Source organism: Tympanuchus pallidicinctus, unplaced genomic scaffold (assembly GCF_026119805.1).
Source record: "Tympanuchus pallidicinctus isolate F22 unplaced genomic scaffold, pur_lepc_1.0 scaffold3, whole genome shotgun sequence".
Lineage (NCBI taxonomy): Eukaryota > Metazoa > Chordata > Aves > Galliformes > Phasianidae > Tympanuchus > Tympanuchus pallidicinctus.
The window spans coordinates 13,824,152-13,837,412 of NW_026294747.1; the positions used below are offsets into that span (position 1 = coordinate 13,824,152).

At 42.5% G+C, this 13,261-nt stretch overlaps 1 protein-coding gene across 1 annotated transcript in view; it reads right to left on the reverse strand.

The window, feature by feature from the left end:
• BRSK2 (BR serine/threonine kinase 2) overlaps positions 1-13,261 on the reverse strand; it is a 297,047-nt gene that overhangs the window by 148,728 nt on the left and 135,058 nt on the right. The window contains exon 3 of the mRNA XM_052696777.1: positions 3,307-3,401. Coding sequence (XP_052552737.1) covers positions 3,307-3,401 — 95 coding nt within the window. The remainder of the gene's footprint in view (positions 1-3,306; positions 3,402-13,261) is intronic.

Here is a 13,261-nt window from a genome sequence, read left to right on the forward strand (position 1 = left end):
CTTGAAATACCTGCCTGGCTTCAAGGCTGGCACTGAAGGATTCAGTCAGAGTAAACAAAAGGCTCATATGCACAAAGCACACATATGGAGCCCTGGCCTTCAGTCATCAAGCCTGGGACATCTGTGTCTTTCTCAGGATGTCTGCATGTTCAAATAATTAGACCAAGGCCAGCTGTCCCCTTCTTGCTCTTCACCCTTTATGCTCCCATTGCTTTTACTATCACTGCCTTTCCAAAGATTGTCTGACAGACCAGCAAAAGATAATTGATTTCTTTCTGCTTATTCTTTGGATGGAGGGAGTAGCAGAGAACTGGTGAGGTGGTGAAGAGGAAAGACTCTTTGACTCCTCCTTCCCAGACTTCTGCACATTTCCAAGCAGGCTTTGGCCACATCAGAGGAAAGACTGAGTTGAACTCTCACATTCAGATGTTAAGAACTCCAAATGCTCGTGCTGGTACTTAAAACGCAACCAACAGCAGGGAGCCTGCATGCTCTATGAGCAGTTAGCTCGTGTATTCTGGGCCCAACTTCCTTCTCTCCTAGAGCAGTAGGAGTAGTTCAGTGAAATTAATGAGCCCTTCGTAATCTCAAGACACTCCCTGTAATCCACTCATTTCTGAGGCCTTTCTACCAATTTGTGTGAGAGCATGCTAAAGCACTCTTGGGAGGCAGGTCTCCAGAGCAGCAGGCTTACCCAAAGTACAGCTGAAGAAACCCAGCCCAAGTATTTACAGTTCTGTGAAAGCAACAGTGAGAACAGAACCAGGACTTCTGTTTTCATCTGTACAATCTGTAGTTCTGCCCCAAAACAGCACTCTTAAGCAGACCCCAGCTGGAGCCGGGAAGGAAACACTCCTCAGCCTCAATGAACGAGCCAGGACACACTGACGCAGACAGCCTGCATGTGCAGCAAGCAGCCTCATCCTTTGAGAGGGCTGCAAGCACACGGATGAGCCATTTACTGCAGCCTGTGCTGCAGCCTGCCTGCCCATGTATCATCTCCATAGCAGCAGTTCTGTTAATTGAGACCAGCTGCTTCAACTCCAAATTCTTCTCTCCAGAAATATTGATACTACTACGTTATGATTAGAAAGCACTTTACCAAATGCCTCTCAATTTTGCACAGCTCAGATGAAGAGCAGCTGCAGAAAGAAGGGACAGTTCCCTGACTGTACAGAATAAAACAAATGCTCACTGCAAAATCACTGGAGAAATGAAGGCTGTATGAAGTAAGTCAAAATAATGATGGCAGGAGAAAGCAGTCTGCTGCATGTGCTCATGCCTGTCATTTTTGATGTTGAAAGGACTGTGAGCAGACTTCTTCCTTATGCTCTAGGATAAATGGCCACAGCACTGCAGTTTTACAGCTTCATGTGGCAGGTGTGCATATTTGTCAGATCCAGTTTTTCTGTCCAAGGACAGATTAAAGCAAAACCCATCAATCTGGGCCTGGCTTGGAATTGCTGCTGTGGTGTTGATTCTGCTCCAGGGCCTGTTCTAAACAGCCTGCTGGCAAAGAGAGTCACTGAAACCAATAAACTAATGGGAAGATTTGTGAAGTAGGAATGCCACCACACCACCATGACTTGGCTTTGTTGCTAACTGTCTCCCCGTGGCTGCTGACTCCATGCAGCAGGCTGTCAGCTGGCTGCTTGGCAATGCTCACACTGGGATTGCCGAAAGCTGAAAGCATTTTTCCCCTGTCAGCCAGGCTGGATTACGCTGGCTAGGAGTACAGTCAATTCCAAATTCACTTAGAAGTCCCAAGCCCTGTCTCTGACCAACAGACACAGGATATTCCTGAAAAGACATCTGGTTACCGTGTTTATGCAAGAACTGGGCTAACCACTTCACTCCCATCTGTTGTTTCAGCCTCCTGAGTACAGAGAACAGAATCCTTGAAAGAGAAAATCTGGCCATGAATGGTCTGAAATGAGAATCATGATACGAGGCCTGGCTTCCTCCTGAGAAGGATGTTGTACAATTTTACAGAAAACATGGCACTCTTCAGCACGCGGCTGTGTAAACAAGGGCCTAACACATTACTTCATTACGCAGATTTTCTACTACAACTGAGGTAATACAACAAAACAAAAGCAGAGAGATCACTTTGCTATGCTACGTGATTTGCCTCCTACTCTGAATATCAACGGGGCAAATAAAATCTTTTATAACGATAACAGACAGAGAGTCTCTCAGCCACCATCACACTCATGGTTTTTTAAAAGTATTCTTACTGTGTTACTCCAGAAAATATTCAGTTTTTAGAGTCTCACTTAGATTTTACCATTTACACACTTTGTTCATTTTCACTGTGTTCCACTCATCTAAGAGAATTTTTCTCTTCCACTGTTAGATGCAATTTTCTTACCTATTTCACTTCCTAATTTCTGCTCTATACCAGAAGACTGCTTTACTCTACAGTACTGCAGGAGACAGAATACTTCAATGGAATTCCAGAAAGGTAAGTCTGAGCACATTACAGTTGAATATGAACTTTACACTAACATTCATTGACTGTATATTCCTTTAATCTCCATTTTCTTTCTGTTCCATAAGTTGCCATACTTACTGGTGACAAAGCAGCAGGGAAAGATCTTTGCTGCGTGTGCTAGCCGGGAAGTTACCTTGATTTTGTGTGCAGATCCATTAGCACATTTTGCAGGTGACAACTTAATGGAATTCTGTTGATTGCAGAAGTTGTGCTCCCCCACCCAAGCTGAATTTAGCTTTGCTAGTCACCAAATCACATGAATAAATTCTTGTTTTGTTTTGTTTTTTAATTTTTAGACTTCCAAGATCTGTCAAGTGACACTCGCATAAGGAGATGCATATCACAGGATTTGGTAAAAGTGAACAAAGCTGTTGTGAACACTACTTCATTGGGACCATTGGAACTCCTTGATTGTTTCTAATAACACAGCTCTGAGGATTATTAACAGAATTGCAACAGCTTAAAGCACTCATGGATCTTGGTGCATCAGATAAGGAACATATGCAGCAGGAGTGAGCAGGAGGTGCATTCAAACAACAGTTTTGCCAACCTCACATAAAGCTCTTCTTAATAACACGTAAAAGCCTCAGTCCACAACATACCACAACTACTGTGCACTGCTCCTGCAGGAAAATTATGATGCATTTCAGCTGCCCTAGCCTCCCCCATACCTGAATTATTTTTATTATGCTCCACATAATTCTAGTACTGACAAGGATGTTTGTTAAACATAATTAAAGATATTAATTTTGCATGGAACAAAAGACACAGAGCCAACAACTTATTTTTTGTTAAATCTATTAGAAAATTACCTTCATTAGCACCGACTCGCTGAGCTTCTCTCTGTTGACAATTTTTATCGCAACCTTCTGACATGTGACACAGTGAACCCCCAGCTTCACAAGCCCTATAGGAGAAACAGAGCAAAACAGAAAAAAAGAACTGGTTAGAGCTATCCACAGTTGAGACTTTTCCTAATAATACATTACTCAGTAAGTTGGCAACTTATATTCAAACAAATTTCCATTAGACTCTCCCCCTACCAGATGAAGTCTTGTGAGTAATGAAGACTCTAAAGCCCACACTGTGACCACTTGGCATCCTCAATTCTACTGCAGTTTCAACCACCAAAGCTGATTTTTGTTGAAATACATTCCAGCTCTCAACCATTCAAAGACTGTTTACCAGTACAAAGTAAAATTCTGCCAGTTTAACTGCAGTAGGTTTGGCAACATCTGGAATCACTGAAAGCTCAGAAAGTGACAGAACAAGATGGTCAAGTGTGTGCAGTGTGCACACTGCCACTACATTAGTTTTAGCCCTTCCCAAACCTTCCAGAGTCACAATAAAAAAGCACTTCACTTGAGTTTTCTCCTGCTGTTTTGACTTACTGTGTTGCATGAAGTGCATGCTGTGCTCAATACCACAGAGGAATGGAGGAACAAAAGTAAATGGTGATCAACACTAAGTTCTTCTTACTTATTAATATTTACTATATCCTTGTTCACATCTATATTCTCAAACAACTTAGTGGTGTAGATGAATGGCTGTATTTGGAAAAAGTTATGAGTATTCCCATCACGAAGCCAGATCAGAATGTCTGAGTTATCAAAAACTATGGAGTAAAACTCTAAGAATGGAAAAAAAGAGGTAAGTAACAAAATATTACTGCCTGCAGAACTTTGATCTGAATCCCGATTCACATAAAAGTACATCAAGAGATCCCTCATGAGCAAGTTAAACATGGTCTCCCGAGCTCCCAAATCACCTTCATCAAAACACTTCTACCCTGAAAACCATTACTTTGTAAGCCTATTCAAGTGAGATGTTTTACTTCAGCTCTTACTCTTGTCATACATGGTCATGCAGCACCACACCTAATAGGCTGGATTCAGTCCACTCCACAATGTGCCAAACTGTCATTTAATTTAATTCAGTTAAAACTCAAGGGAGAAATGGCACCTCGCTGGTGTCAGTAAGATCTGCTGGGCTTCACAGAGCATTTATGAGCAATGATGTTGCACAGAAAGAAAAAGTTCAGCTTGGCTTGCAGCTCCTAGGCTGGGTGGCATTAAGATCCTGACTTCATTCTCTGTCCCAAATGCCAAAGCTAAAGACATTGCTTTATCTGTAAAGTGCACACAACAGATCTGCAGCCCAGAGAAACAACAACCATAGGACTCCATACTTTGAGGGATTAAATATGTAGACCACTACCTTACTTTAAACTGTCCCCAGAGATTTGGAGTTTCATCAGCGGCTCCAGCCATCTTCTACACACACTTGTTCATCTTTTTGCTTCAGTTAATCACTGATGCTGAACCATTAACCACAGGTTGTTATGCCAAGGAATAACTTTCCAATTTACTTCCCGTCCTCTCTTTTGTTATGTTGTGCTCAAGTTTTCTGGATATTTCCACTCATGTAATTTTCTGCTCTTAGTTGCTTAAATGCTGACATCCTCATCTTCTGCCACTGTATGAACAAGTATTAGGAATTAAGGACACAGCACACTGACAAACCCATTTGAAGCTGTGTATGGCAACAGCCTTTCTCCTCTGCCTGAAGCAACAGATGAGCACAGCTGGGGAAAGATGCTGTGATATCCAGCCAATCTTCACCATTACAGCTGAATTTTGTCTACTCAATATATGTATGACATCATCCTTAGCACCACAGGCTCTGTGCTCACCGCTCAGAGCAGTTGCAGCCTCCCTTCTGCAGCTTTGCTTTGGCTTTGCCCCATTTGGGCATTTACTGTTGGCACCCCTCTATTGTGAGCTCACTGTGCTTCAGTCCATGCCCATTCCTTTGTTCTGCTTCCAAAACAAACCACACTTTCTGCATAACTCCAAATTCCCTGCCCTTATGTTTCTAATTCTTTGCAGAACTTGTAGCTGAGCCCTTCACATCCAGACTCTAGGATACATGACTCAGTGCTGCTACAGTCATTCTTTTGAGAGGTCACTGAAGGTGACAAACAGCTGCTTCCTGTAACTGGTCCCCCAGCCTTAAGAAAGAGTACAGGCTTTTGGAATACCACACTTCAAGATTTGGTTCTAAATATTCCTCTTCCCAAATCAAGACTCGTGTCTCACTGCACTCAGCTATCTGTAGCCCTTTTTACCCTTGCCCTCACTGAAGCATTTTGTCATTGAGTCACAGCTACCACAAACCTCTGAGATACTATCAAACCACAGAGGCAATCTTCACAGTGTCATCTGCCTTTCTTGCTACTAACCCACCACAGAAACTCAAAAATAAGATCAAACCATTCTGTTTACTCTGATAACACGCTTCGTCAACAATTAGAAGACTTTAGACACCTTATAAAACCATACCGATACTGTCCCAATGATTTTACATTGATTTAATTTCATCAGCCTTGAGAGGTCATTCCTGATTTACAGCAGGATGCCAAAGAACAGAATGAGAGAATGCACGATCTAATGTATTTTTCCTTTCTTTCCTTATTTCTGTTAAAAATTGAGAGAAAAAAATACACTATCACTGCTGCCTGCTTTGTAGGTAAGGAATTCTAAGACAACCCTTCAAACAGTCCAAGACAGCACTTTTCAGTATCCAAAATCCAGTGAATGTAATTTCAGGATAAAAATAAAACCTGTCACTCTGCTTGTGCCTCCCTGCTTACCTCTTCCTTTTGACATATGCATGCCAATGGAGCCAAATAAAAACCTTTCACTAGACCACCTTATACACAGGCTACGGTCCTCCTGCTACTAAGAGTAAACCTTAAATGAGCTTGGGCAAGGAAGAATTTGTGCCCTGGACTTCAGTTCTGGTCCTGGCAGTTCCAGTCTACTGAGATACTGCTCACAGATGAGTTATGGTCATTTGAACTCCTGTGGGCTTCTGATGCTTAGGATGCCCTTTTACTGGCATATATAACATCAAATGTTGAGGACATATATGTATGAGTGTAATGACATATCTTTGAAGAGTCTAAGAAGCAACTACATAAGTTGAGCTACATAATTGCTGAGCTGTTGTTGAAATGCAAAAAAAAAGCAATGCAAGCTCAGAGACAAGTGGTTGAGCTGCTGTTTGCAGGGCTGATGATTTTTCAGTTCTCCTTTGGCTGCATACATGGCTGCTAATGAGTACCTCAAGTCTATAGCAAACTTCCCATACAGATGTGTCAACAGGTGAGGTGTGTACTCACACAGCTTATCTACACGTTTCACCAGCAGAAGTACCTGTGTGGTCCCCTCAGAGAACAACCAAGGCTGCTAGGATGATACTTTGCTTTGGCATGGCTTAAGGCAAGTCTGCCAAGGCAGCGAGCAGGGTGCTTTGTCTTAGGAGCTGTGAACATTGAGCTGCTTCAGACCTTAGCCACTTAACTGCACAAGAAACTGCCTCATAATTTCAGGCTGAGGAGTAAAGAAGAAAAAAAGTACACACTGAAAAGCAAGGAGATGTGTAAGCTAACATTGTCTTTTGATTTATAATTAAAAGCCACAAGCTGAAAACCACTGAGCAACAGGAACTCCAGATGACACAAAGGAAAGATGGCACACAAGGAAGAGCACCAGAGCACAGGGAAGCTTGCAGGCCTGCCACATCTGAGCACAGTGCTGACCTGCTGACAGCCATGCTCATGCTGTTTTTTGCTAGGAAGTCCCACTGTGTGGATGCATAAAGACACACAGAGCTTTCCTGAAAAGGACAGAAGCTTACGTGATAAGAAAGGGAAATATTTAGGCCTGCTATACAGGCGGACAGCCCACTCTGAAGCAGTGAATACAGAATCACTTTTTTACCCAAGAAGTGTATGTTGCAGGGATGAAGACACAAGCTTCCCTTCCACAGATGAGCACACAGCCATCCCCTTGGCAATCAGCACTGTGTCTTCTTAGCCAAGGACAGGATTTCAGAAAAGCCTGATGTAGTTCTGCCTTAGGTTGTGGTGGGAATTTCCTCTAACACATACTAAACAAAACAGAAACAGGTTGGAACTGATGCTATTTCACAGGCATTCCACAGCAGTGTGAATAGCAGCACAAGGGAACACAACTGGGGACAGGGATGCCTTGCTAATGAACCCCATTATGAGACCTAAAACTTGGTTCTTCATTACAGAAAACTGTGATCTGAAAGCAGGAGAGATCTGTTTTTCAATCCTAACAAAATAGAGTTTGCCAAAGATACCAGTCTGAATCCAACCATCATTTTGAGAGAGACTAATAAACCATAAAATAACACCGTTATTTGAATGTAACACTCATGGTATACACTGTGTTAACAAATAACATTCCCACAGTCTTTCAGAAATGTTAAACACAAGTAATTCATTTTTAATCATAAAGCCTGTAACTACTCCAAGAACTGTATTTGCCAGTTTCAATATATGTAATTTTTGCACTGGAAAAAGGCAGCTTTTCATTTTCTTCTGAAATAAAACCACCCCAATGCCCAGCCTGTACTTCTGTCACAGGGAAACAAGGCCCTGATTCCAGACCATTTGCATGGCTCTCGCTGCTTGCTGCTCATTTCACAACAGAGCGCACTGTCAAAGAACTCATCCTGTCCAGTGTTTAAGCAGAAAGCCCTGGTCTGGTTGGTACTATTTTGGCTGGATGCGCAATTAAAGCAATGTCTAGAGAGAAATATTATTCCTAACTGAGTTAGCTAATTGCCAATTAATTCATGTCAATGAATTCCCAGCAAATGTTAATCTGAGCACTGCAGGACACAAACACTTGTGGTTTCCATCAGGGCACAGACTAGTACTGCTAACTATTTGAACTCAAGCAGGAACAAAAATCTTAGTCTGAACAAACCCAAGAACGGTGCTTTTTTAAAGGCTCATTGTGCCTACACAGTTTTTGCATATGAACTTTGTACACATAATCTTTATATACATGTGAGTTAATCCCACAAACTGGAAATTATTGTTATAAATCTTAGAATTATTTACTGATGCTCATTCCTGAATGCTACATGCACTGCTATTTGCAACATCTGCAAACCTTCAAGGATGCTAGTTTAGAAAATCGATCCTTAAAGCAAATAAAAGCACCAACAAAACTCAAGTGAAGCACAGAACAATGCTTTAAATGTAATATTCTTGCTTCTTATTCTCAACAGTTATTCTCTCAAATGCTGTGGTTTCAATTAGAGTTGAATCAGTTGAGTTACAGAGTCCAACTGCTGACTGCAGTGAGGTTCCTTTAGATCTACAACAGCGGAAAACAGGTTAAAGCGTGGCTTGCAGCAACACGATTTCCATAGCTGTGAAATAAGGATAACAACATTTACCTACCTTGCAAGGAGTGAAGAAGGATTAATTGAATAATCCTTACAAAGAATGTTGGAAAGAAAGAGGCTGGGGTATAAAACACTATGCAAGTTTTACATATTACAATGTTTTAGGAAAATTGCATCTTAAATATTCTTTCAAAAGAAAGGTCTAGATTATTTCTTAGTAAGAGTTTCCATTTTATGTCTCAAATTTTCTAGTTCATACTTTTCTGGTTTCCTACAATATGTATCTCATGCACTCCTTAGCTGCAATACAAAGAACTTTGTTATGAGTGTCCTACTTATGGGAACCAATAATTGCCCTTAATTACTCAGCCTTCTCATTGAACAGATGTTTACTTTTCTATAGCATATTGTTATCTCAAATTACTGCCTTTAAAATAAACAAAGCCTTATATCAAGTGACACACAAATTACATGGTATCAATTTGTAATTGTATTACGGGGAAAGGAGGTATAGGGCTGTCTACAAATCTGAAAGAATGAGGATGGAGCTACCCAGACTAGTAATGAAATAATTTGACCATGAGATATTCTACAGAGAGACTCTAGTGCTAAAATGCTGTTTGGAGGGCTCATGCAATAACCGCTTCTAAATTGAATAAACTGTAATTACAGTAGGACTAAAGCCAGAGTGCAAATGCTCAGCAAGAGCAAGGAAGGAGATGTTCATCAGTCCTGGGATTCACGTGCCTCAGCGCAGAGCGCAGGGAAGCTGCACACAGAACTGTTCCAGCTCAGATGTATTCACCTGAGCTCCAAGCACTCTCAAACATGCACTGGCTCAGGCAGCCAAAGGGATGAAGGCCTGAGCTCAGAGATTGGTGAGAGCGATGCAAAAGCTCAGACGTGACGGTACCCACACACCTGGTATTAGAGAACAGGAGACACAGAGGCATACTCAGAAACACAGCAGCTCACCAGGAGCAGGTTTTATACCGTATGCCTCAGAGATTATGGCAGGATCATCCTCCAAGCTCAGCAGGATCAAAACACACAGAACCAACATCACCTCTATTGATTTTTATCTTGGTCTCTTTCTTACAATATTTCATAAATCAATACTTTTCAGAACCCCGTTGTGCCCACTGACTATAGCAAAGAACATGACTATTCAGCCCTTTCGACACACGTCTTTCCCATCTCCATCCACACCTGTGTGTCTACTCAGGCCCCCCAAGCAACTCGGACACACACCTGTGTCGGCTTTTGGGAAACTCTGTTATTTGTTATTCCATCAGTCAAGCTCTAACAAACTCCTCAAGTTCTCCAGGAACTGTCAGCAGACTGTGATGTCCAGTGAGCTGAGCTTCTATTTTACACCAAGCCTTTCTCCCACATAAAAACAAGTGGACAAATAAGCTGTGCTGCCACTAGAAAAGTGCAGACCTCAGCCTCCTGAAAATGTACAAAGAGATCTGGGCAGCACTCTCACCTTGCAGACAGGGAAACAGGAGAGTGGCTCTGAACTTGAAAATGAAAAAGAGAAAATAAAATATAATAGATACATCAGAAAAACAAACAAGAAGTCTCATCACCCTTTACATCCTTTTCCATATGGGTACTGAGGGCTGCAGGCCATCACAGTCGGAGCTGTGCATCTCCTTGCAAAGCCCTCCCCTGAAGAACAGCTTCTCCCTTCAGACCTCCTGAATCATTTGTCAGGAGATGACCAGAGGTGCATTTCCAGGAAGCCAGCAGAGCTCTGTCTGTCCTGCTAAGATATCTTTGAGAAAGCATGTCACCATCATTAGGTAACTGGGCAATGAGCCAAAACGTCCAGTGACCTACGGAGAAGGCCTGCTGTGCTAATAAGGAGGGGACACTGTGCTCAGGGCAGGAGGAGATGAAGAAAGAAGATGGGAGGAGAGACTGTGGAGAAACTGTTCCTCACGTGTGCTTTCAGCTGATGCTAATCCCATTTTCTAAGCTCATTTCTACCCTCCTGCTCCGCACTTTCCACCCTACCTTAGCCTGCCTCCTTCAGGGGTCCTGACACCCTTTTGACCCTCCATTAGCCAAGACTGTTTCAGCTAGGTTATATGTATATTAAGAACTTAATTAAAAAGAGGGTTAGCACAGAAAGCCTTTACACAGAAGACAGAGGTCACGCTCTTCACAAGATTAGGCTCACCACAGAGCACTTCATCTACCCAGCTCAGTGCTGACACAGCTTACCCTGGCCTCTGACATCTCTTAATCACCAACTGACAGATTTCTAACAGGATTTGCACTCACTGCTGATACGCTGCACTTCAGCCATGTTCAAGAAGTGAGTCGGCTTAACTGTACGTGCACCTAGGAGCAAGGCACCAAACAGAAGGTCACATGCACACCCAGCATGTCCCCCTTCCCAAGAATTCCCAAAAGACCTGTGATGGCAGTGGGACAAGGCTCACAGCCAGCCACTGACTAACTTCAACAGTAAGGCTTTTGTAACAGGCCCCATGACATTCAACAGCTGAGTGAGGAGACACCTCGTAGGCTGCATTGATAATGGGAAAGTAAGGAGACAGATCAGCCTCCTTTCACATCTCAATTCTGCCTAAGACAAAACCGCTCGCTGGTCAGTTAGAAGGAGAATGAGCTCCTGAGCAGAGCTGCAGGCTAGCCAAGGAGATGTGGACGGGTGACGAAGACAGGGTGGCCCTGAGGCTGCCAGAGGGACAAGTGGCCAAGGAAAGGTCTGGGAGCTTCCAGCAGCAGCCTTAGGGGTCTCCAGAGCACAGCTATGTGGCATGCTACAGAGATCTCAAGGCACAGTTGTAAAGGATTGTCTTTCCCATTTTCTGAGATGTTCCTCTGTCAAAGTATAGAACATCTAAAACACAATTTTCTTAATTATACTGAATATGAGAAAACCTAAGCTGCTGGTTCAGGACAACAGGAAGAAAGACCATTTGAAAAACTGATTTCTGACTCAAAAACAGTAAAGTCAAAGCAAAAGAATTAAAGGTCAGAATAATTAGACTATTATCATTTTAATGAACAGAATCAGGCATAGAAAAACCCCCATAGTCAGAAGTATTTTCCTCAATGTGAGAACAATGGCTCAGGTCACAGCATGGAGCTGGAAGCATTTATCGACTTCTATACCAAGAAGAACAGGAACCGCCTGCTCATGTAATACAAACTACACTACAACTGGTTCACTGTGTTCCTTACAGAAAGGAAAGCATGAGGTCACATTCAATACACCTCTACAGAAAAAGCCCAAGCTCCTCATTAATTTAAGGTAAAGCTTATGAGAAACAACGTAGCACCTGGAAAGTAAGGTCAGCTGTGCCTGCACAAAGAAGAAATAAAGTGAATTTAATTTCCTTTCAAAAGAAAGGTGGTTGGATAACTACAAACAGGACACCCCAACCCACCTTCTGGTACACAGCTTCATCACTCAGAAACTCGTATCACAGTGGCTGTGGGTAAGTGTGTCCTGAAATACAGTTCAAAATCCAATTCAAGCAGGAGCCGTTGATTATGAAAGGATCATGGCATGAGAACTGTGCTGTCAAAACACATCTTCATATCATGCTTCTGTTCCAGGATTTCTATGCGACAACCCATAGGGTTACTGGAAAATCCCACAGTGAATTTTTCTCTTCTGGAAGAATTCACTGGAGGGGATAGTGAGCAACTCCCTGGGTTTGATCTAAAGCCCAGTAAGGTCAATACAAAGGCTCATCTGTTTCTGGAATCTGCAGATCAGTTTCTCCATCAGCAAGCTACAGCTGTCCAAAGCTCAATTACTCTAACGAGCACTGCTGCAGAGCGTGAGATGGCAGTGCAGAAAAATTTGGTTGTAGAAGATCTCACAGCTATATCAAAAGCCCCTGTTATCGATAGTTAGCTAGTTATACAACTCTCAGTATGTTTTCACTGTCACTAAGGCATAACAACTCTGCAGGGAATGTTGCTTTCAAACCTGCAAAGGCTTTTACTGCTCCACTTCCAATCAGGAAGGAGTTTTGCCTTTACTCATACTGATTCTTTCTTGGTATCAGCAAAATACCCGTAAGATTGGCTCCTCACAAACACTAGTTCAAGGTCAGAGCAGAGGAAAAAGAATGAATGAGTTGTTCTAGTTGTCAACAGAGGACCTCCAGGGTTTTTTCCTCTGTCTGATTGCTTTCTTTTCTGTTACTATTTGTATTTCATGGCTCCAGACAGTTAGCATGAAGTGTCAGAAGACTCAAGAAGATTCAATCAGAAAAATCAGCTTAAGAAGAAGGACAAGTTGTAAGCCTGGATAAGTAGATAGAAATAAGCAAAAGATCAGTACGCATCTTCTTTGTTCAAAGTCTGAGGAAAGTTAAAAATACCATCTCTCAAGAATGATGCTCCCATGTGAGGACCTGGTTCTCACCATGAGTGCACAGGGCTGGATCCCACTGACTTCCTGAGAATTACCCTCAATTCCCACCAAAATGAGGTGCAATCTGCCAGCCTCATGTAGGAAGCTGCAGAGCTCACACTGCAAACAAC